The following is a 24,180-nucleotide window of genomic DNA, read 5'->3' on the forward strand; positions in this document are numbered from 1 at the left end:
TTAGAGGGCAAAAAAAGAGAATAGGCAAAAGAAATGGATACAAAAAGTACATAAATCCAATGTTTTAGGGAGACAATTCAAAGAAATTATTGTGAAGTTTTTTTTGGCAAAATTGTATAGACTAGGCATTAAAAATGACAGAATGTTTTTTGACGGACTTAGGTTTGAGATAAAGGCTCTTACATTTAGGCCTAGATTCATTTCTTCCCGCCATAATGGAAAAGAGGCAGTAGGCAGCTACCTAGGCAAGTAGGTATTAAAATCAAAACTAAAAGATTTTTGACTTCAAACTAGCTTTCATTATATATACGGTGGTTAAAATTTCAAGTATGACGTTTCCAAGAACCTATACACCCTTAAATGGTCCTTGAAGACTCCAGGCAAAGCTATGAATTGTCTCACTAGTCTCGATAGAGACAACAACGTATTTCCGGAATTCAAGATCCCAGAGTTCCGGTGAACAAGTGTGTCATTGGGAGATCACTGAAGACAGCTTTGGAAAGAAAAAAGAAAAAGGGATAATTATGTGGTTGTGCATTGAAGTATCTATTCAGTTGCCATTCAATAAGGAACTATGGAAATTTTTTCAGTGCTCTGGCCAATGCCTACCTATAGGTATACGTTGCCTACAAGGTAGGCGTAACACGACTACGCCTATTTAATTTACAGACCAAGGTATTTGTAAAAAAATAAAATTTATTTCAAATTTCTTAGAATACCAAAATTATTAATGTAAGTTGACAAGATCGACAGTTTTTTGTGATTTTTTTTTCAATTTTTAATCCTTTTACAAAAATTTTCAACCTTTGAAAACTTGAAAAAGTTCAAAAATAAAAAACTGAACATCATTGCTCCCAATTTTTTTTGTCTCAACTCCGTTTTAGTGCAAACTCCTGAATATTCAATTCTTTCGAATAAAGAAATGACATTTCCGATTAGAATTCATATTCTCCGAAATAATGTTTTTTTTTGCAAAAACACACGGAAATGGAGAATTCAAAAACTATATGAATAAAAATAGCGAATCGAGAATCAGAAGAGATAGAAAATGACATCCAAAAAGGGGGATGTAGTTTATTGAAATATGATATTTTCGAAACATTCATTGAAATTGGAGGTATACTTCAAAAACCAGGAGGGATTAGAAATCGGAAACAATAGGGAAAAATATTAAAGCTTGAAAACTTGATCGTCACTTTCAAGATTATCACGTAACTTGAATGCATTTTTACGAACTTTGGGCAGACTACAGCATTCCTACAGTAACCGTGACAGTAATCGTGGCAAGACCCTGATATCTTAGAGACCTCCTTTGATGTCGGCTGCACACGTACCACAAGAAACCGACAAATCGCGGTTCAAGCCTCATTTGATTATTTTCAAAAATTTGTAAATTTATTTTTTGCCAACAAAACCTACGAGATGCCGGCCGCTAACTAAATTTCAAATGATAAAAGAATATTGTAGGATATTTAAAAGAAAAAACAAAAAACGAGAGACCACCTTCTACTGAATTTTTCTAGAAAAAAGATAACATCGGTTTCTCGAAATTTTGCAGAAAAAAAAAATTTAAAATTCATTAATGACGTCACGAGTTGATGTTTAATGACGGCATTAGGAGGACCCACCCAGCGGTGTTGAATAATGCCGCTTTTCACGTGGCTTCAATAGGTTTCAGATAGCAAACAGAAGCATGTGAGAGGTCGAAAAAAACACAGAAACTAGGAAAAATTATAGTGTTTCAGGGCAGGTAGGCTGCCTACCACCGCCTATTTTTGTTTTTTTTTGTTGTGAGTTTGTTTGTAGATCTGCAAAACTCAATTTTATTTTTTTGAAAAATTAATTTATTTTTTTGAAAAATTAATAAAAAAGGTGATGCACGTGTACTTAGTCTTTTTAGTTTTTTTTGTTTTTTGGACCAAAAAAAATTATGAAAAAGATTTCAGATATGAGAATTTAAAATAGATCAATTGTGGAGGAATTATATATTTTTTCAAAAGACCTTGAACTCTCCAAAAAAAGTATTGGACATTTTTTTTTATTTTTTAAAATCTAGAATTAAAAAATGAGAAAAAATCCAGATACCACCCAGAAAACGCCTAGAGACAAGAAGAATCCGCTAAAAAATGTGACAAGTTCTGACCAAAAAGTCTTATATAAATTGAATTTATAGTCGCTTGACTAGTCATAAAGATGCGCAACTTTTACCAATTTTTGGTCAATTTTCGCTCAATTTCACCAATAAAATTCGTCAGAAAGGCTACTCAAATATTGATAAAAAACTTTTTTTATTTGAAGAATTTAGAGAAAATGTATAGTTTTCTAATTTGCAAGTGACAAGAAACAACAATTTTCAACTTTTCAAGTATGCAGAATGTTAAGAGCAAATTTTTGAAGTGGGCTCATTTGTGTGTGCACCAATTTTTGGGGCTCATAACTAGACATAGACTAATTAAATTTGTGAAAAACGTTGGAACACTCACAGAAGGTTTTCAGAAAGTATGATAATGTAGGCGGTTTTTTGAAGCCAAGGTAATTGGTTTATGATTGCTGATTGAAAAAAAGTAAGAAAAAATGAAACGGTCTTTGATTCTAGGAAGTCTATTTTAGAAATTGAACTTGAGAAAACTTTAAAAAAAATTTTGAAAAAAGATAACCGAAAATTCTGGCAATTTTTGCAGTCAAAAAATTTCAGTTGCTTTCGGAAATAAATAAAAAAATTCTTATAATTTTCTAGATTTTTATTTGAAATTCGAATTTGCTCCAAAATTTTTTTTTTAGCTGCAATTTTGTTTAGCTGTTGTCAACGGCTTCCATGGTCATACAAAATCATAAAAACTGAATTAGAATTGGAAAAATTTTTTTGAGCACAAATTCTAGACCACCTATGAAAAAAGGACGTGAAAATATTTTCTGATCGTTTTTTTTAGTTCAAAGTGCTCCGGTTTTGCTAATTTCTTTGTAGGGACCTACTCTTTTAAATGACATATTTTGATCTGAATGAGAGTTGAAGTAAATTCCTCATAATAATAAAATCTCTTAGACTTCAAAAATTCAGATCTCAAACATTCGGAAAAATGGAGAAATTGTATCCAAATTGATCAATAAAAAAGGGCTAATAGTGCCCATTAATTTATACTTCCGCTGTCAGAAATTTAGACTACGGATATAAACTGAACGGGGCTCGGACGATAAATTTTTTTTGTTAAATAGAGGTCGAAAACACGAGGAATACGAATGACGTGTATGTATGGCTAGAAGAAGCTCCCCCCTGAAGTACTCAGTTTTCCGATGTTCCTAATAGATAAAATGAGTACATGGCAACAACACGGATTAATTGGAATTCAACTGGAGCAAAGTATCAAAAGGTCAATTGTTGAAGAAAATTGAGATGCAGTGGGGGAGGAGATGGATCTATGTGCTCATGATTTTTGCACGATTTCCTTCAAAAACTAGAGAATTATGGGAAAATGTGTAGGAAGGAAACTCTAATTTGAAAATTTTCCGCCAACGCAGATAACATGTGTATTTTGAGATCAAAATTGTTTCAGATTGAAAATTAAAAAATTGACTGATCACTAAAACTTTAAAAACTCAATATTTTACGATTTTTGCGCCGAAAGCATACTGACCTCTCGACACGATGAAATATTATGGAAGCGAACGAAAGCTGTGCGCCTTTAAAACACTGCAATATCAAAATTCGAAATTTTTATAGATTTTTCACAGTAATTTTTCGATTTGTTAAAATGTATTTTTTAATTTGAGATTGATAAAAATTCTAAGTTTGGAATTATAGCACTCTTTAAATTAAAAATTTTTCGCATTTATGAAAATGCGTTGTGTCGAGACCAAGTTGGGGCCAAAATCGAAAAATTTCGCGGCTGGGTAATAAAATAAATGGCTAAATTTTTAGAGTGAAATTTTATATTTTCGAGCTTCTCAAAAATTTGATTTTTTAAAACATTTAAAAAAGTGTTACAAAAATAATATAGCTACGAGGAAAAATGGTGCAAAAAGTGAAAAACGCTCGAGACTCAATTAGGAAGATTTTGCATTAGAGATGCAAATTTCTTGGTGAATTCCTAGCTGAAATACATATTTTGTATATGAAATTTCCTTATAATATTCAACTATAACACTGAGAGTTGAGTACAAAAAGCAACATTTAACTTTTGAAAAAATAAAAAAAATGTTTTTGGCAACAACAAAAATGGCTTATTAGACTACGTTTAGCTCTTTGGAGTTTTCCGTTTTCCGAAAAGAATTACATGCTTTTTTGATTTCAAATTAAAAACGGAGAAAATTTATTTAAATTTGCCGAAAACCCCCCAAAAAATTGGGCGTAACTTAATCAGTTGTTTGAAATTTGCTGGCCAAATTGAAAAAAAAACAGTTATCCGAATAATTTAAAATTTAAATGTTTATATATTTTAATAACTATCTATACCAGAGTTTTGTAGAAAACAAAAATACATTAAAAATGCCAGACTATAATCACCTGAGCAATGGGGTCGCGCCTCATTTTATACTGGGAAGGAGGGATAATAGACAGACGTCTGAATTTTGGAGCAGCGGGAATCTTTCTGGAATCAGGGTGGCGAGGGTTCACATATTGTGATTTTAAACAAGAATTCTATGATTAATGTCGGTGACTTCTGAAAATCCGAGAATTTTCAGTAGATGTTGGAATCTTAGAACAGGAATAATTTGAAAATTAACATCAATAAAGGATGAAAAATAATTTCAATGATTAACAGTAATCAATGCTCAGCTAGCTTCACAGTAAAACACATAACTTTATAAAAAAGTTGACTCAACACGGAACTTGAATAAAATGACGATGATGACTTCTGAAAGTTTCTGTGCTTCTTCTGAAGCATTTTAAATGAAAAGTCATGAGAACTACTATTTGATGGAACATAGCAGAGCAGACATTTAATACTTGTGGCACCTCTTTTCATCCATCTTCCATTGTTTACTGACGACAACCCCAAGTGTAATTAAAATAAGTTGGAAGAAAAGAAGGAAAAGGAGGAGTTGAAAACTGGTAAAGTTATTCATGACCAAAGCAAGTAAATTAAATCTAGAGTAAAAACAGAAACTGGGCTGAAAATTCGGGCGCATCTCTTTTTGAACTTTATCGAAATTGAGAGTAAATGCAAGAGGGCAATGTAATTGGTAGTAGTAGGACCCAGAAAAAGTGAGCAATAATTTTTATGCAGCCCAAAGATAGAAACTGTTTTCTGGCTAAACTTTTTTCAATTTCCTTCGGACAGTAGAAACGTAGGTGTCAAAGGCTTTTTTGAAAATTATAAATTTAGCGGAATAATAATCATCATTAAATTTTGGTTTAGGCACTGAAAACCAATGTTTTCCCCTAAATTTTTTTTGTTGATAAAATTACAGTTTCAATTTCTACCCGAAACTTCAAAAAGCTCTGTCTCGCGGAATGTTTTTTCAATTAAAAATTTACTTTCTCGCCCAAATAAATTTTTTTGAGTTTTAAAAATAGTGCAATACTTTTTTTTCCGCCAAAAATCTGTTAAAAAATTTCAAATTTGAATTATAACACCAATTTTTTTCGACGATCAATAAAATAATTTGATTTTAAAAATTTTGAATCCAAAAAGTATTTGCGAAAAAATTCAGAAAAATTAAACAAGTCGCAAATTTGACATGGTAAATTTTGAAAAATCAAATTTTTCTGCAGAGTATTTAAAAAAATGTGTCTAGAATGACTAATGTATCTGCAAATAGCTAACGAATAGTCTGACATAGTCTGCCTCTGACTTAACTCAATTATTTGAAATTTGTATGAATGTATTAATAAATGAATAAGGGAAGTGGGGGTCCCCTTCCTTACTGCCACGCATCCTCCCACAACATTTTGTGCCCCCGAAACCCAAAAATTTGTCATATTTTGGGATGCGCTATTCATTGGTAATGATTGATGAGAAATATACCGGGAAGAGCATATGGATGAGCTGAAAATTATTAAAAATGGGGGGAAGAGGGAGATCATATAGTCATGTTTTATGCGTGTGCACCGCTAGTAGCCACATGCTAATCATCAAAAGCTAAAAGAAGGACAAAAGAGTGTGGGTATATAGACTTATAGACTTTTCATTCGAAAGGCGGAATTAAATATCAAATATGAAATATGTAGGAATGACGTTTTAAGGGAGTATCTGAAGATTCCAATTGAAAGAAAAAATTTTGATTTTTGAGTTTTAAAAGGTTACCTAGCGATGTGTGCATAATACACTGAGCACAATGAGCTCATCGCGCAAAACGATCGTTAGCAATGCGCACATTGCGTTCATTTCAGGGTGTAACGGAGGCACAACAGTTTTGGCGGGAAATTTCAAATTGTTCATTAAAATTATGCGGGGAGTTCTAGAATTAACAGAACAATATTGGTGAGAAGTTCAAAATTTTGAAAAATTTTTTTTTCGAAAATTTCGAAAAACTTAAAAAAAAATTCTGAAAAGTCCCGAAAACTTCTGAAACGGTCTTCAAAGTTGTGGAATATCTGGAAAGCTCAAAAACTTCTAACTAATTGAACATTCTGGATTTTTTAGCATCCTTTTTAATCTTTTTGCTCTCTTTTAAACACAATAAAACCAACGGACCAATCAGCGAAGTGCGCCACGCCCCTTGCCAGTCACTGATTGATCCACGCCTTTCGAGCACCGAGTTGTATACAAAACTGTGCAACACTTACCTATTTTCTGACTAGAAATACGTAATCAGAAAAAAATATGCAAGGAAGGAAAGTCGTGAAGTCAGGTGAAAATGAAAATAAAAGCATGAGCAATTGTTGAAATTCAGGTTGACTTGGAATGTCACAAGGAACTTTTGATTGTTAATCACTTATTCTAAAAAGCAAGTCATAAAACACTGTTTTGTATTTTATAAAACAACTCAACATATGAAAATAAAAATGACAAAACCAGCCACATTTTGTACAACTGAATGCGTGGGTGAAATCGGAACAAGATTGATTGTTCTGAAATGAAACATTTACAAAAACCATGAATATCAAAGTATTACAAGAAGACATATATTTTTGGAAAGTGGGGAGAATGCTTCAGAAAAAATGCAAAAGTTAATAGCATGAGCTCGTTCTAAATAATTGATTAGGAAACAACATTTATTATGATTTATGAAGATATTTTTTTGGTGGATATAAAAATATAAAAACATGCAAAAATCTCAGAGAGCTCATTTTTTTCATTAAACTTGTTTTAACAAATCATTGCAAAATTAAAAAGTACAATTGTAACGTATTTTTTTAGTATTTTCAGCGCAGTAAACTTTTTTGAGAAGAATAATTTTTTAGTAGGTTTTCAGATTTTCAGCACAGAAAGCAACAACAAAAAAATTCAAAATTGTATTTCTAAAATTTGAAATTGCCGATTTTTGACTGGAAAATTTCGCATCAAAAATGTTTTTATTTATTTTTTTTTATTGGTTTTTTAAAACAATTTTTTGAATGCAAATTCTGAACCGCTTATCAAAAAATTTATAAAAAAATTCACTTTTACTTTTTCTGGCATTTGTTTTAGGTAGGAGCCAAAAAGTCAGCTCTTTAAAAATATTTAGATTTTGGTGCTCGAAGGACCACACATTAGAAGGAAACACGTGCCTACTATTATTCACTGAAACTCAATTACTCCCTTATCTACAGCACCATCTTCCAAGACTCTATTTAATTCTGCCAAAACATTTCTAATTCAATTACGATTAGTACAGTTGAGTATAAATTTAAAAAAGTTTCAGGATTTTTCATCATCAAACAGTAATATTCAAATAAATTCGAAATTCAGCAAGATTTTGAGATTTCCTTTCGAAGGGTTTCGGCACTTTTAATCTACTGAATTTTTCTACAGAGAATGTTAATATTGCTTCTCGCTCTAGGAAATTTAGAACTTTAGTATTTTCGGAGATTTTACCAGATTATCCCACATTACAGGCAAAGCGATATTCAGATCACCTTTCATTGAAAAAATTGTATGAGGCTCAAATAAATGCTCGCGGAACTAATTTCTATAAATAATTTACACTTATTTTTAAAAACACACTAGGACGAAAAACAAACTAAAAGATAACAAATTGAGGAACACTTTAAACCAACATCTTAACATGTTAAGACCCCAAAACTTGAGCTTGTCTAGACGCTGATATTGTAGTTCAGAAGGGGATCTATGATATTCATAATATTTACGTCATTTCAGATACTTGTAGTGGAAGATAAAGTGATCCAGAATATCTGATGAGACACTTAATATCTCAAACGCCTACATGGAGGATAGATCAAAAATTGGGGAAACATTGGGCTTTCATATAGGCCTACGAGGCAATCTATCGACTTTCAGTTTTTCAGTTCTACGACAAATTGCGGATCCTAGAAATTGCCGTGAACCTAAACATGGGAGCCTCATTATATACTACAAAACGTCGAAGAGATTTTTGTTCAAACTGAACAAATAGTTCATAAATCACAAATCTATTTCCTAAAAAGACTCAGGAATCTCGTGCTTCATTTTATCAAGATGTTGCTTCTTCACATATTCATGATTTCTTTCTTAAAGACCTTTTTTTCAGGAAAAACGCCTAAAAATCTTCTTACAATACAATGAGAAAAATGAAAAATTCAGCGGATAAGGATGTTTTCCGTTATATTTTCGGACTCTTCTTACCCTCGCTAATGGGGTTTTCACAGAAAAAATACACAACAAAAAGTGTAAATTCAGAAGGTTGTTGAATTATCACCAGTATTAAGTTAAATTTCAAATTTGCGCAAAACTGAGAAGAGTGCCAACCAATCGGTGATTCGGTACGGGCTTGGCCAACTTTAAAACTTTTGGTGACAAAATGCCTTTGCCTACTTTTTACCTATACGGCGGCCTACTGCCTCGAACTTACTACAAGTAAATTTAAACGGGCCAGAGTTAATTCCGTTAAAATAAGCCGTCGGCAGGTATGCAGGCATGAAACTGACTATTTTGGGATACGGTCGAAGAAGTGGACAGCGAGACTCGATTGTGTATTTTCACCTCTACTTGCCGGAATCCCACGATAAAAGGAAAGAACCTATGGGGCTCTTATTAATCCTGCCGAGCAGAAGAAAAATGCTGAAGCCAAGTTGTATTGCTCCTTATCTTATCACTTCTCAAATAAAATGTTCGATTTGAGGGCAATAGTCTTCTAGAAGTCAGAAATTATTGTTTTTGGCAAGGAATGCCTCGATATCACCTGCAATGCAGGTCCTGCATTTCTGGAACGGGAAAATGAAAACAAAGGGAAAAAATCAAAAGTTAAGGGGCTGAAAATGGATTAGTCACACAATTAAATGATGAAAAGAAGAGAAAATGAATTGTTAAGTACAAATTAAACCTTGCTCCCGTGTCTCATCTTTTGTCTTTGAAACAAAAATGATCTACGCTGTAAGCGGAAAAATATGTGCTTTGTTTTCAGCTTGACAGTACAGAAAAAAGAATTTGCTCCATGCGAGAGTAGTGAAAGATGTTTTCTGAAGTAAATTTTTCGTGAAACTTCGGGCTAGGCAAACAATTACTGTAGAAAACCTCACTCTATGATTCTATGAAAAATATTTTAAACCTATTTGTAAATAAAATTCAATAAATTTTACACTTTGTTGTAAAGCTAGAAAAATCTGTTAGCTAGAGAAAAAATACAATACCATCATTAAAAATAACAAACATTGCCCCAGTCAAATCTGATCTCAAAAAGAAAAAAAAACCCGATATCGCAACGTCTCCAGAGAAAATCTCTTCCTCTGAAAGAAGGGGAGAATCTTTTAATTATATTTTTCTTCTGTTTCCACCGTTTTTTCTAAACCAAAACACAATGCGGAGGAGGCAACATCAAGATTGTTCTTTCAATTTCATATTATTCGTCTCTAGGAGGCCAAGATGTTGTCAAGTTCACTCACTCAATAAACCAAATTTAGTTTAAACCACTAGAAAAAAACGTTTTCAGATATCAAGTCAGTTTTCTAGTTTTTAACATGAAAAATATTGGTTTTCAGTCTTAAAATGACCAAAAAAAATCGATTGTGTATTTTCAAGTATTTTTAAAATTTTCTCACTATCAGCAAATTTTTTTTGACGGCTTAAAATTTCGAATATAGAAGGTTATTGAAAAACTTCCTTTTTTAGTTGGGCAAATTTTCAGACATTCCCGCAAAAACGATCAAAAAAATTTTCAATGATCGATTTGTAGTTCAATTTTAGACTTTCAGCCGTTTTCTTACGGGCTATCAAGTTTACTTTACTGAAAATTTTGTGAAAATGTAGCAAATGTTTAAAATTAGAAAAAAAACAAAAAAAAATTATTTGTGCAGGAATTCTAAAATATTTCAGCCCTTTGAATTTTATTGCCAAATCGAAAAAAAAACCTTTATTCCAAAAATTCATAAAGATTCAATTAATTTTTTGATAGTTATATTCGATATACTGAGATCACTCACTATCAGTGTTTAAAAATAACAAGTTCAGCAGAAATAGTTAACCATAAGAGAATATCGAAAATAGAATCCGTGACTGCATTCTACAGATTGGTTGATAATATTCCCACTAGTGAAAGTCCATTTTTATGAAGTCAATTTTTGAATTGACTTTTTTAAAAAATCACAAAAAATTTCAAATAAACTAGCAATAAATTGCAAATATTTGCATTTAATAAAACTTAAAATTAACCCATTCGTATATCTCCACTAAAAATAATAAAAATTTCGAGGTGCTGCTGGTCAATTGTTATTTTTACGTTCTCATCATTAGGCAATCAAACGAATTTTATTCGAGGAAAAATACGGATTTTTAGCATAAATAAAAAACAGATTCAAACTTCAACTGTCTGGAACTTGAATGGTTTATTAATTAATTAAATAAAAACGGCTTTCAGAGAAGTAGTCAAAATTCAGAACAATCAATGACTGAACAAAATTTAGCATAGAAATATTATATCATCAATGTCTTTTGTAATGCCCATTTAATGCATGAAAAATATAAGACATCATGCTATAATTTTGGGCCCTGTGAATTCTGAATTTCAAGAAAATTTTATATAACTGTAAATTAAAGGAATCCATAATATGATGCACACATTCCTTAAATTCAGAGACTGAAGGAAATAACTAACATCTGTTTGCACGGGCCTTCCATGTACAGTTCAAGATATGAAATTTCATAATATATGTACAATTTGAAATTTTAAAAAAGCACTGTGGTCGAGATCGTTGCGAGACCCAACCAGAAAAGTAGCGAAAATTCTCAGAAAATTATTTTCAGTTCAAATAAAACCAAGTGCAATTTTTTTTTAATTTTTTAAAATTTATTTGTTTTAGAAAGAGGTGTTACTCAACTTCGCCACTTTTTTGAAAGTTTTCTTTCTCAATAGTATTTTTAGTCTACTTATATATGTTTCAAATATCGATATTTGAACCTTGTAAAGATTCGAGCATGCAACAGTGCTTTAAAATTATCCAAAAATCCACTTTCTGAAACAAAATAAACAATTTTCCAAATTTTCTTGAAAAGTTTTACTATGATATTTGGTTATTTTTGCACCATAGGAGTAGTTTTTAACAAGTTTTCCCCTCTGTATTAATTTTTGTGAATAATTTTTCAGAACTTTTCATGCAAATTTTCTGCGGTTAAATATTCAGAGCACCCAGAACAGAGTCGCCATTCCCCTTTGTCTCCCTATTGTTCCAGCCAGAAGTATCATCAATTTCGTATTCAATTGTTTACCAGATGCTCTCGTATTTTCCTTATTCTTTTTCCATTTCAGCTCTCTGCGTCTCTTCGTACTACGTTCTATTTCTCGTTTTTGTTTTCCCAATCTGAGGGGTTCCCACACAGAAACTGGTACCGACGTAATTTTCGTGTGTAAAAATTGAACCGAAAATAGGACCAAAAATGAATAAAATGGGAGGAAAGAGGGCTGTGAGAGCAGGAGAGTACAGAGAATGTGCAAAACCTTTGTTGTTTGTGCCCCATTCATAAAATGGTCCTTTTGGACTTATTACATGCCGTACCGTGGAGCCCCTCCCCAAATTTGGTCCTCTTTCAGAATTTAAAAACATTATTTCAATTACTTCCAAAACTGCCTAGTTTAAGCAGAAATAGTGAATTTTACCTTTCAGAGCACATTTTTAAATTAAATGAAATAGGCCATTTATATGCCAAATTAATAGATTTTCCATACTTTGAAAATTAATATCTGACTTCAAACTAATTTTTTTGAAAATCCCTGTAGCCATTTTATTGCAAATTTGGTCCTCTTTCAGAATTTAAAAACAATATTCCAAAAACTTCCAAAACCGCCGAGTTTAAGCAGAAATTGTGAATTTACATTTTAGAGCACATTTTTAAATTAAATGAAATAGGCCATTTTTATGCCAAATTAGTAGATTTTCCAAACTTTGAAAAATTAATATCTGGCTTCAAACTAATTTTTTGAAAATCCCTGTAGCCATTTTATTGCAAATTTTGTCCTTTTTCAGAATTTGAAAACAATGTTCCAAAAACTTCCAAAACCGCCGAGTTTAAGCAGAAATTGTGAATTTACATTTTAGAGCACATTTTTAAATTAAATGAAATAGGCCATTTTTATGTCAAATTAGTAGATTTTCCAAACTTTGAAAATTAATATCTGGCTTCAAACTAATTTTTTTGAAAATCCCAAAAAAAACTTCCAAAACCGCCGAGTTTAAGCAGAAATAGTGAATTTTACATTTTAGAGCAAATTTTTAAATTAAATGAAATAGGCCATTTTTATGTCAAATTAGTAGATTTTCCAAACTTTGAAAATTAATATCTGGCTTCAAACTAATTTTTTTGAAAATCCCCGTAGCCATTTTATTGCAAATCCAATCGTTGACATTTACCAAAAATGCATGAATTATTGAGAAATTGAAACTTGGTAATTATCAGATTTGTCAGATTGCCGAAAATTTTCGATAAACTGGAAATTTTAAACACTCGTATTTTTAGTTTCCCGATAAAATTGTTTTTAAACAATCCTAGTTTTTCACCATGCTGGGTGCAAATTTTCTCCTCGACTTCATCCACATGATTTTTAATAATAATACTCGTATTATAGTTATTTGCATAATCCAGTTTTTGGTTAAAAAACTAACAGAGAAAATGCACACATCTGTGTGTTTTGTTGTTTTTCTCTAAACACACTTTTCTATTTTTTCTAACACAAGAAAATCAGCTGATACGACTTAATATTTGACTTTCTGAACAAAATGTATATTTGTTCAACGGTTGGAAGTAGTATAAAAGATGAGATTATCTGAAACTGTTTTCTTTTTTTTAGGAAGAATATTGTATCAGGGGTGCCAATTAGTTCCAGGTCAAAATTCATAACTTTTTTCGCTCCTTTCGATTTTTTTGAAACTGTGAACCATGATTTTTCGTATGACGAGAGGCACAAAAATTTTCTATGAATAAGGTGTAGGCAGGCACGTCGGAAAACTTTCCTATCTATCAGAAAGGCCCCACATTCCCAATAGTCAAGAAATTTTTTCCTCGATTCCTCAGCTGGTATTTTTCCTATCGAGTATTTATAAAAACTTGTCTATTACTCAGACATATTTACTATTTTATGAATATCCTGTCACTCTGTCTGTCCCTTGTGTTTTCTTTTCTTAGAATATGAACTCAAATCAGCTGAATGCGGACATGCTGAAAATTTTGGGTTTAGTTTTTGCCAGATTTCCGATTTTTATATAACAAATTTGTTGAAAAGGTTATTTTCCAAAAGTTTATTACTAGAAAAGTTAACTATCTTTTTGGACGGTATTTTTAGGCTTTTTTAAATAGAAATGATATCAACCTGTAAAAATGGGCTGAAAGTGAGAATCTCTCTGTCCAAAGTAGTACCCGACATCTGCCGGGTTCTGCTACTCATTATGGTACCCGGCAGATGTCGACCACTTAACTATACTAGCTTTTAAGAATGCCTTCGTCAGTTCAAAACACAAATAAGAACTTGCAAAAAGTGCAGATAAAGTTGTTTTCATTAGTTGTTAATATCTCAGAAATCAAATTTGCAAGTTTTTCCTCCTTGACCTGAAATCAAAAATCTAGTGGTCAGATGTGTATGCATGTTTATTTATCCGATTCTCTGACTTCATTTTTCCATCTGATCCTCTTGATCAACCCCCTATTGACTCTTGTCCTCTTGTCGATCGAAAATTGTTTGAGTTTTACGCTCCTCTTCTCTCAACCGTTTCATTTTCTCAACAACAACACATGATTGCAACACAAAACGTTTCTCGCTTTCTCTCTTCGTAAGATAAGAAATATGATGATTGTTATATCAGTGTCTGTCCAGTTTTGAAGTCTGTTCCATGTTTTCCAACTGGTTTTAACTGGTGGCCTAGATTCGATCATTCAGTGGAACTAATTAATGTAATACTTCCGTTATTGTCAGTTGATTGAATAATTTGTGACAATATATATTGTGATCTAAAAGCTTTTGGCCTTTGCGCCTTTTTTTGTTAAAGATCTTGCCGGTTGTTTAATTTATCAAAAAGTTGTTAACCAATAAATTAAACTAATTTTTCTCTATTTTTGTAGTTCAACATTTTCTGATATTTTGGAAATTAGGCGAGTTATGCTGTCAAAAAGTTCTAGTTTTTACATGAAATTTGACAACAAAACAGTGTTTTTTAGAGTTCATGAGTGCAGTACCTGAAAATTTGGCATTTTTTGTAACTTTTCCTTTGTTCTAATGTTTTTTAATAATTTAGTTGTTAAAGCAAAATTTTTTAAAATTATTTTTGCAAAGTTGGTTTGGAAATTACCTAATCCGTAATAGTGTTCGCTTTGCTTTGTTCGAAAAATACCAAAACAAAAATGGTATACTTCCAATTAAATACATTCATAAGAGACCAACATGACCAAATATATTAAAATAAAACACTCCAGATACTTATAGTTTTTCCAAATATTTTGGGCAAAACTATTTTTCTCTGGCCGACTTCCGAAATTTTGAGATGAAAAAATTTTGGAAAAATTGTAGAACAAAAACTTTACGACATTTTCCTAATAGAAACCCCTAGTTTTTGAGTTAATCTTGTTGGAAAACTCGAAATTTCTGAAAACACGATTTTGGTTCGAATTATGGCCGGCATTATAAGTTTCATTTTAGAAGAACCAAACTTCCCCAAGTATTTTTACATGGTTCTTAAAAATTTGTACTAACCTCCTGTGTATTTCTAGACTAGTAGACACCAACCAACGTCCCATCATTCGTTTTCCCATGTGATGTATCAATTTTGCAGCAGTCTCACCTCGTGCTGCTTCAGCCGAAAAAGTCACAAGTGTGTGCCCTCGTATCGTCCGTTCTGATCTACCCAAATGTCCATCTGTCTTTCTTTTTTCAAAAACTCAGCTGACTTGATTGATTTGACCACCCCGAGGGGAGACATAAAAGATGTTCCATTGGGTGGTTCCAGGTACGAAAAGTGTGCGTGCTGCCCTGCGGACGGGTGCAGCGCCCCCAGCGCCTCGGATTGAATCAATCAGCTGTCTGCGTTTCGTCTTTGTCCGGCTGCGTCTGTGAACTCTCTCATAGTGTTCTTTTTCTCTCGTTTTCTGTCTCTCACGACTTTTCGGAAGAGAAGAGAAAAAGGCACACGAAGAAAATGTGGAGAATATTGACCAGCACAGCCTTGCTTTCCAAAATATTCTCCAAAAAAGCCAATTTCCTCCTCTTGCAAGATGTACAGTCGTATAGTTTTTAGGAATTTGTTTCGTTTTTGAAAAAAAAATGGTGGTGGACTACACTTTTCTCTCACTGTTTTTAATCATTCTATTCATACCGTAATTCCTATAAAAGTATTGCATCCAAGAACTTTACAGGTTATATCTCGGTTCATTTTGAATATATCAGTAATTAATCTAAAACAATAAAATGAAAAAAAAAAAATTTTTTTTTGATAGTTGAACATTTCGAGATAGAACAAACGAGAACTGTGTTTACCGTGGAAGACAAAATCCTGGTTTACAGTAGCCTATGTCCTTCTCAATTCGAGAATTTTGTAAGTAAATTAAGAATTTAAAATTGTGGACAACAATTTTTAGGTGGCAATTTTCCAAAAAATTCAAAATTTCGAGAAAAGGGCAGAATTTAGCTAAAATTTTGAACTGCCATAAAAATGTTTTGAGATCATTTTTGAAATCTTTCGTCATGAATTTATTTATATATTGGTACAAGCGTTGGAAATTTTGAAATCATCTAGTAGGCTGGTTTTCAGAGACTTTCCGAAAACCTAGATCATTTTCAAAAGTTTCGAGTTTTACAAGTAACTCGATCACTCAAATTAGTACTGATCTTTGTGTTGTTGTGTTGTATGTGTGTAAAATCATAGACTTTCTTGTTTGTCACGTGCGCGCATAGAAAAGCCGCCAGGCACATTGAGTAGAGAACAACGTGATTTGGATGGGGGAAAAGCATGACATATTCTTGTTTTAAAAGAGAGAAAGACTATTTCTATTCATTTTTCATTCATTTTCGTCCGCTGGTCACTTGATAGGCACTAGTTTCTGGATTTTTATGTGACAATTTAGAGGAGGGTGGAAACGGGTCATGAGATGTGGTGCAATTTCCTCGACAGCTGGTTTTTTTCAGTTTATGAACTTGAGATTGTACGGAAAATTAAATGTTTTTTTATAGAGCCAAGATATGGGGGGGGGTCTAGTTTGAAGGAAGGCGCACAGATTTTTTTTTGTTTTTTTGTCGAAATTATCTAGCTCAACCTTTGACTGCAATTCACCTCGAAGCTTCTATAATATATTTCTCTAGACATAGCCAACCAACACATCAATGTATTCATATTTTCAGTTTCTAGATTTCCAGAACTAAATCATAAGAATTTTCAAGAACCAACTTTACTTCCCATTGGGAATTCTCACATCACATGCCTTCGTTTTTCTATGTCTCTTCTTAAGCCTTTTTCGTGCTTCCACTTCCAGAAATAGTTCAGTCTTTTCCGTCATTTATCTGCCTCCTAATCACCATCTCTTCATGTATTCATAGAATAAATGATCTACTAAAAGCTTATGATGCGTATCGAATTAGTGGCTTTTTGTCGTTGATAACATTATGGTTGCTTATAAGGAAGAAAACATGAATACCGATTTTCTTTTTGGTTCAATACCAAAATAATCCCAAAAAAGTGCGTAAATCTTGCAACTAACTCCCAAAATAAAAATAAAATTGATCTATAGAATTGCAATGTTTTGTCCTTCTTAAGATATTCTACCTATCGCCTATTTCCTGAATTATAGGCACAAAAACGACGTAGGAAGGTAGGGATTTTGTACCTACGTCAAAAAATTAGAAAATTTTTTAAAATTAACCGAGATATAACCCAAAATGGAGTACTGCAATTCTATGCACTAGTGGAAATTCGGTATACCAGCTTCCTAGGCTCGAAAATGCCTGGTTGCCGCCTGGCTCACTTTTTAATCAGACTTTAAAAACAAGCAAGCACCTAGGTAGGCAGGCATAAAAGAAGTTGCTCCTTACAATGATAGTCCATATTTTTGACCTCTAAACTTTCAGATTTTGATAGTGATCTTTGAAAAATAGTCACCTGTTATCAAACTAAAAAATTTTTGTGATAAAGTTCCTTTTTCATCTTTAAATTCCAATCCTTGCACTATATCCTCAACTTTTTTCAAAATTCTGACGCGCAGGTGTCATTTGGCGGTCTTTTTCACTTCCTGGGGGTGATATATAACATCAAATGACCTTCTTCAACTCATTCTTTTCATTTTTAACGATCGTACCCGTCTCTAGCAGAAAGAAAGAAGGTGTCCTTTTAGTGCATCGACACAAGTACGAGCCGTCCGCGTGCCTAGTTCTATGTCTTTAAGTCTCTGCGTCTCTGATATCTCTCTCACTCTCAATGGTTGGTCAGAAGGGGGGACGGCGCCCCATTCTTCGAAATGGTCGAGACGACGAGAATGTCGAATGGGTTCTGCTCCTTTTTTCCCCACCATCCATTTATTCCTTTTCTGAGACAATTTATTTTTGGACAAGTCTCAAACTCATATCTTCTCTGTCTTCTTGAGTTTCATGCGATCTTTTGAACTTTTTCCTGGGAGCCATTAGACGTTTATTCATATTATTTCAAACTTTACCAATTTTATAAAAAATTCTAGATATTTAAGATAGGAAAGAACTTTAGAAATTCGAATTCCTCTTGAGCAAACAATGAAAGGAACTCACGAAATGTTAAATTCTAGATTCTCCAATTCTAGGTCTCTAAAGTTGGAGCTAACATCGTCGATTTACGATTTTTGTTTAGATAGGTCGCCTTGAAAACTGAAAAGCTCATATTTTTCTATCGATATTTTTCTGCCAATTCCTGTGAGCTGAAGCTTAGTTCAAAGCCCTTTGAGATAATTACATGGAAACGCAGAACGCCTCTTCATCTTCTTTTTCTTCCTCCTTCTCCCATTTCTCTATAATTAAATGAAACCTCTTCCTGAGCCAGCTCTTCTCCTCGAGCATCCAAAACACAGTATAATATAATCTATTTTCCACCCCCTCCTTGTGCTTCTCCTTTTCTGAAAATTGTGACTCACTTTACTCTTAACCCATTATCCATTAATTTATTATGCATTTCAGAATGAAAGTTCTGGAGAATTCAAGCAAGCACAACACGCCGAAAAAGCAGAAAACGTTTCAGGTAATTTTCGGAAATGGGAGATTTGTTTTGGAATACTCAGAATATTCCAATTTGCTGAAATATCACAAAAATGCAAATTTCCGAATCTCACTAGTCTTTATTTTTGTACTTACTGACTAGTGACACTTGTTTTTACAGAAATATTTTTAAAAAAACTTCAGAAACTGCCTAAAACTTGCCAGAACTGCTTTTGGAAACTTTTTGGTAAATGACAGCTTTCAACCAGTTTTTGAAATTTTTCTCCAGTTTTTCAACAAAAGTATCAATACTTTTCAAACTAATCCAATAATTTTCTGTATTTCCACATTTTTTAAATAAAGTCTATTTCTGAATTTCAGCACTACCTCCCTGCCGGCGACCGCTGCTACAGTTGTATTCACTGCAGAGCCAACCTCGCCGCTCACGCCGAGCTCATTTCGAAGAGTTTTCAGGGGAGTCAAGGAAAAGCGTACCTGTTCAATGCAGTGTAAGAAAAAGCTGAGAAAAGATTGGAGGTGGAAAAGATTTTTTTATAGTGTCAATGTAGGATGTGGGCCAGCTGAGGAGCGTGTACTATTGACCGGCCTTCACGCGGTTGCCGATATTTATTGCGAGATCTGCAAAACGACGTTGGGATGGAAATATGTGAGTGTGGAGTATGAGGAATAATTTCTCAAAAACCTGTGACTGTTTCAGGAGCACGCATTCGAATCGAGTCAAAAGTATAAGGAGGGGAAATTTATTATCGAGCTGGCACATATGGTGAAAGATAATGGATGGGATGAGCAGAATGATTCATAACACACGGTTTCTATATTTATATTATCCAAGGGACTGGAGAGTTGCACCTGACATCTTCCGGGTTTCGCCTGCATCAGCCCGTGAGATGTCGGCCGCAACTACCCTCTCCATCATCTCAAATTACTAAACTTTGACGGCTTGTATCTCAGTTGTCTTTGCATTTATCCAAAAAATTCTAACTGGTGAATTCTTTATTTTTTGATACTCTACATTTCAGTTATTGAATCTTTTTGATAAATTTGCAAAACAACAAGTTATAAGCTCTCAAAGTAAGTTCCTATGATCTCATTCCCCTTGTCTTTGTACATACAGTGTTCATATTTTGCCTTTCATTCCCTGCTTCCTTTTCTCTTTTTCTCCCTCTCGCTTTACTCTCATCCGCCACTCACATCTCTGCTGAACGATTTTGGGTCTTGAAACAAGAGATCCCAAAAAATTGATCAATCCAAACTGCAGATATACACATTTCATCTACTTTTTCCCTATTTGTCTCCATTCACTATAGGTACTTTTCCCCCCCCCATTGACGGTTTCAATTTTCCAATTTTTCTATTATCCTCCTCCTGAGTCTAACCACTTTTTTGATTGTGACGTGGCTGATTTTCTGTCGTTTTCTTTTTTTTTCATTCCGAAAGATAAACTTTTCATTGAACTTTTTAATACGAAAATAAACTCTTCCGAAACTCTTTTTTGTGTACAGAGGACACAGTGAAAGCGGCGATCAGTTGGATATTTTCGATTTTTTTTTTCATTGGTCAGATCAAATTTCTAGATGCTTTGATCCTGAAAAAAATCAGAATAGTTGTAATGGTGTTTAGTTATCAGTTTCAGTTTTTATGAAAAATTGGTGGCGTAGGTCTTTTGTTCTAGCGGACCCAAATGCTTAAAAATTTACATTAAAAATTGCAAACGAAATTCTGAAATTCTGAAACGTCAGTAACTGATTGCGCTTTTTCAGTTTGATTTCGGTAAACCTTCAGAAAATTTGAAAAATATTATAAAAACTTGCAACTCTAAAAATGTTAAATTGCAAAACAATAGAAAACAATTTATATTTTGATAGCCGACAGTTTTTGATATTACAAAATACGAGTAAAATATGAATTGTCAAAGTTGAATAATGCCATTCATTCAAACGTAAATTCCATAGTATTTTTTATAAAACACACCTGCAATAAAGCCCATTAAATATTTGTAAAAATCGTGCTTAAAGCTTTAAAGACGAAACATTCATCATAAAAATGGCACATATGGTGAAAAACGGGAACAAGCTGGTGATTCAGAACACATGGTTTCATTACATTGATTTTTTGAAAATTAATTTGCTTCTAGGATTTGCTCTCTTCTGTGCAGTTTAAGCTAGTTTTAATCTGAAAAATACGTAAGACACCCTTAGAATAAAAAATTTATTATAAATTATTTTTCTCGACCAATTAATGTTAAAAAATTTAACTTCTATTAGAATTGTGTTAGATTTTAGAGCTTCTTAGAAAAAAATTTGACTTGTTTAAAATAAAGTTCGTAAATTGGTTAGTTTAACTTTAGTTTTAATGGACCAGTGTTTAATTTACATGTTATTTAAAAATCTAGAACATAATTTTAAAATTTTCGGCCAACTTGATTTAAGGTTTACATTCGAATTTTCAAAATGCCCTTATCGCGGCGGTAGGGTAACTGAAGTCCAAACGTGAGTAAATTTTAATGTTAGATAGACGATGTTTTTAGCTATGACTCATCATATAAATAATTTAACACTACATAAGGTTTCTGAAAAATAATTGTTATAGCACCTGCAACCCATACAACCTCAATCTTCATGTGTTCATCGATTAATCTCATTGCCAGATACACAATTTGTTGTTTCTGTTCCCTTTTCTCCTCATTTTCAAAAAAACAACCACGCGATACATTTTTTTGCAACTTTCTATCTCTATATCTCTTTCTCTCTTCTCATTTCACTTTGGGCACTTTCTGGTTCTTTCAGATTTGTTTCACTGTTCATTTCACTTTCTTCTAGCCATGTTGCGCTGTTTTTTTAATAGTTTGATTTTTTTTTTAATTTGTGAAGTTCAAAAATTAAATTCAAAACACCACGTTATCAGAAATTTAATAATATATATTTTCAAAATTTCAGTTTCATATTTGATTTTCAAGAAATGGTGACGTTCACAGAAATTGACGGCGATGAAGAAAATACGACGAAAAGCTCACCGGAAAAATCTGCAAAGTGAGTTTTTTGGCAAAAATTTGAACAACATTTTTTTAAACACAAGATAGAACATTTCAATGTATTTTTGAACTCGCTGTAATTTCTCCAAATTTTCTATTTTTCAGTGTTTTTCAGAGCAAATACTCAGAAAAATGTATTAAATTGTATTCAAATACCATTGAAAAAATTTCGAAATAAATGATGGAACTATTTTTAATTCAAATTTTTGGAAAATAGAAGATTTTTCACAAAAATTGCTGGCATCGGGAACTACAGTACCCTTTAAGTACCCTTTACTCTTTACACTCTATTTTGCGACACCTTCTTTTCCAAATTCTTCAATCGCTTCGAGACCATATTTGTGTGTGGACCATGTTGCATTTTCTTAGGTCACGTGGTTGTCGAGAAACTGGTAATTTTGAGAAATTAACTCATAAATTGAGAGGGGTGAAACATAATGATAGGAAGAGGACAAACTAGATAAGAGACCATACATAGAGTAGAGTGTGAAGAGACGCAGAAAGACAAATAAACTCCTAGTCGGCGGTCACTTGGAAAGAGAGAGACTGTTTTGTTGTAAAAAAACCTCCAACCGGTGTGCTCTTTTTTTCTTTTTCGAGTGCGTTTTTTTTTGCGAATTTTCTAAAATCTAATTTATTGTCATGTCTACATTGAATCTGGTTGATAATGAGTAAGTTTTTAATTTTTCAAATAGCAAAAAAGTGTCCAATTGACAACTTATAGTTTCTAAAAATATCGTATAGTTTAATGGGAATTTTTTGTTTTCATAGAAATTTAGCATTCAAGTTTATCTCATGAAGAATTTGGATTTTCTTTTCAAAGAAGAAAGAGCCTGAATTTTTTATTGAAAAAAATACATTGAAAAGCGCAAAAATCTCAGAACGTAAGTTGTATATAGCCAGGTAGGCAGATAGGCACGCACAGAGGCCGCGGTAGGCTGGAAAACGTGCTTGATTTCAAATCAAAGAAAAAAAATAAAGAAATCTACCACCAAAAACTTAAAGAAATACAACACCCACCGAATGTTTCCTACATTATTTTGTTTCAAATTTCCTCAATTTTTGTTTCATATTTTGTCAGATGGACTTCTGCGTCTACGTCAAACGATTTGGAGCATGCCGACGACGGTGTGTCAACGATTGTGGAGGAAAGGACGACGATGCTCGGATTCAGCTCATTTTTGATTGGAGTCAAATCTGTTACTTTTGCCATTTATTTGGTATTGCTTATTGTATCAGGTACGGATCTCAGAATAGTTAAAAATCTCAATTTAAGTTTTGGTCTCATATCTAAACTTTCAAATGAAATGCGGAATTTTAAACTATTGTAGCAGTTTTTTTTTTTAATTTTCTTCGGAGTTTAAATCATTTCGAAAAATTAGAAACTTTCGCTGAATGGCAAAATTGTAATTTTAAATTTAAATTGAAACTATATATTCCAATTCAACATAATTTTTCAGTGATCCTCCTTGACATTTCATTTTTCTACACAATTCTTGCATTTGGAATCGCTGAATGCTTTCTGATAGCTATCACAATTTATCATGGAATCAAGCCAGCGTTGTGTAAGTTTCGTTTGCGATTGAAATTGCTGTAATTTTTTTTTCAGACGTAGTACTCTTAATGCTTGCTTTTGAAATGACGTTGTCGTTGGTGAAGTTGGTTTTTGCAATTGTTTTGATGGCAAAAGATGGTGGAAATGATTGTTCTGTGTAAGTTTTTGTTTTTTATTTATTTAAAATTTTAAATAAAGAATTAAAATTTCGAGTAAAATGTAGCGTTTCAGTGATCACCCCTGCTCAATTCTACACATTTCGCTAATTGAACGATTTTATTTGTTCTTTTTTATACTGATCACCGCATTTTTCGATGGACTAGCCGCACTTTTGACCATCGCGGTAAGTTTTTTAATTATCCAATTAAAATACTTTTTTTTCTTATTCTGATTCAGAATTCACCACAAATGCACGAATTCGAGATGGGAGGCGAGTATTTGTTCTGAGGGCGGACTTGAGGGCTTGTGCAGACAGATAACAAAACGGGCATTTCTAGATTTTCTTTCAATCGTGTGATTTTACAAAAATTCGATCTATTTTTTATTTAAATAAATGACATTTATATAAAAATCTGAGTTGGTAAAAAAATTCTAGACTCCATTCAAACGAGGGCGCAGAAATTATACTTCTCAATATTTCCGTAACTTCTGTTTCAACATTCCTAGAAATGTATTATTACAGAAAAACGAGAAGCTTTTATATCAAAACAACCAGTTCAAAGACACCTGAAAATCAATTTGAACATTCTTCAGAGGATGTTCAAAATTGTCATTGTTAGCAAACAGTTAAAATGTTAAGTTTATTCAGATAGCTCTGTTGCAAAGTAGGCAACGTAGGCATCTCAAATTGTTCCGGGGCTCACAAAACACT

At 32.7% G+C, this 24,180-nt stretch overlaps 2 protein-coding genes and 2 non-coding genes across 5 annotated transcripts; 3 read left to right on the top strand and 1 right to left on the bottom strand.

The window, feature by feature from the left end:
• The first annotated feature begins 15,299 nt into the window (after nt 1–15,299).
• F37A8.7 lies at nt 15,300–15,451 on the top strand. Its single transcript, NR_101808.1, has one exon. It is a non-coding gene; the product is annotated as a small nucleolar RNA F37A8.7 (small nucleolar RNA).
• A 3,222-nt stretch (nt 15,452–18,673) lies between these two features.
• F37A8.5 (Protein yippee-like F37A8.5) lies at nt 18,674–20,211 on the top strand (the record flags this gene model as incomplete). Its single annotated transcript, NM_065395.2, has 4 exons — nt 18,674–18,745; nt 19,084–19,211; nt 19,261–19,369; nt 19,421–20,211. 4 exons carry the CDS (start codon nt 18,674–18,676, stop codon nt 19,523–19,525), a joined length of 414 nt encoding a protein of 137 aa, NP_497796.1. The 3' UTR covers nt 19,526–20,211.
• A 477-nt stretch (nt 20,212–20,688) lies between these two features.
• Nucleotides 20,689–20,709, bottom strand: 21ur-14757. The gene has a single exon (NR_052212.1).
• Nucleotides 20,710–22,270: 1,561 nt separating this feature from the next.
• On the top strand, nt 22,271–23,894 carry R10E9.3. Of its 2 annotated transcripts, none has more exons than NM_001129240.2 (6): nt 22,271–22,425; nt 22,836–22,993; nt 23,215–23,319; nt 23,364–23,466; nt 23,541–23,652; nt 23,706–23,894. In NM_001129240.2, the coding sequence occupies exons 1-6, from the start codon at nt 22,397–22,399 to the stop codon at nt 23,754–23,756; spliced, it is 558 nt and encodes a 185-aa protein (NP_001122712.1). In that variant the 5' UTR covers nt 22,271–22,396; the 3' UTR covers nt 23,757–23,894. The 2 variants fall into 2 exon arrangements, with proteins under 2 accessions (NP_001122712.1, NP_001122713.1); NM_001129241.5 differs by having other exon boundaries at nt 22,306–22,425; nt 23,533–23,652; nt 23,706–23,865.
• The last annotated feature ends 286 nt before the right edge of the window (nt 23,895–24,180 follow it).

This window comes from Caenorhabditis elegans, chromosome III (assembly GCF_000002985.6).
Source record: "Caenorhabditis elegans chromosome III".
NCBI lineage: Eukaryota > Metazoa > Nematoda > Chromadorea > Rhabditida > Rhabditidae > Caenorhabditis > Caenorhabditis elegans.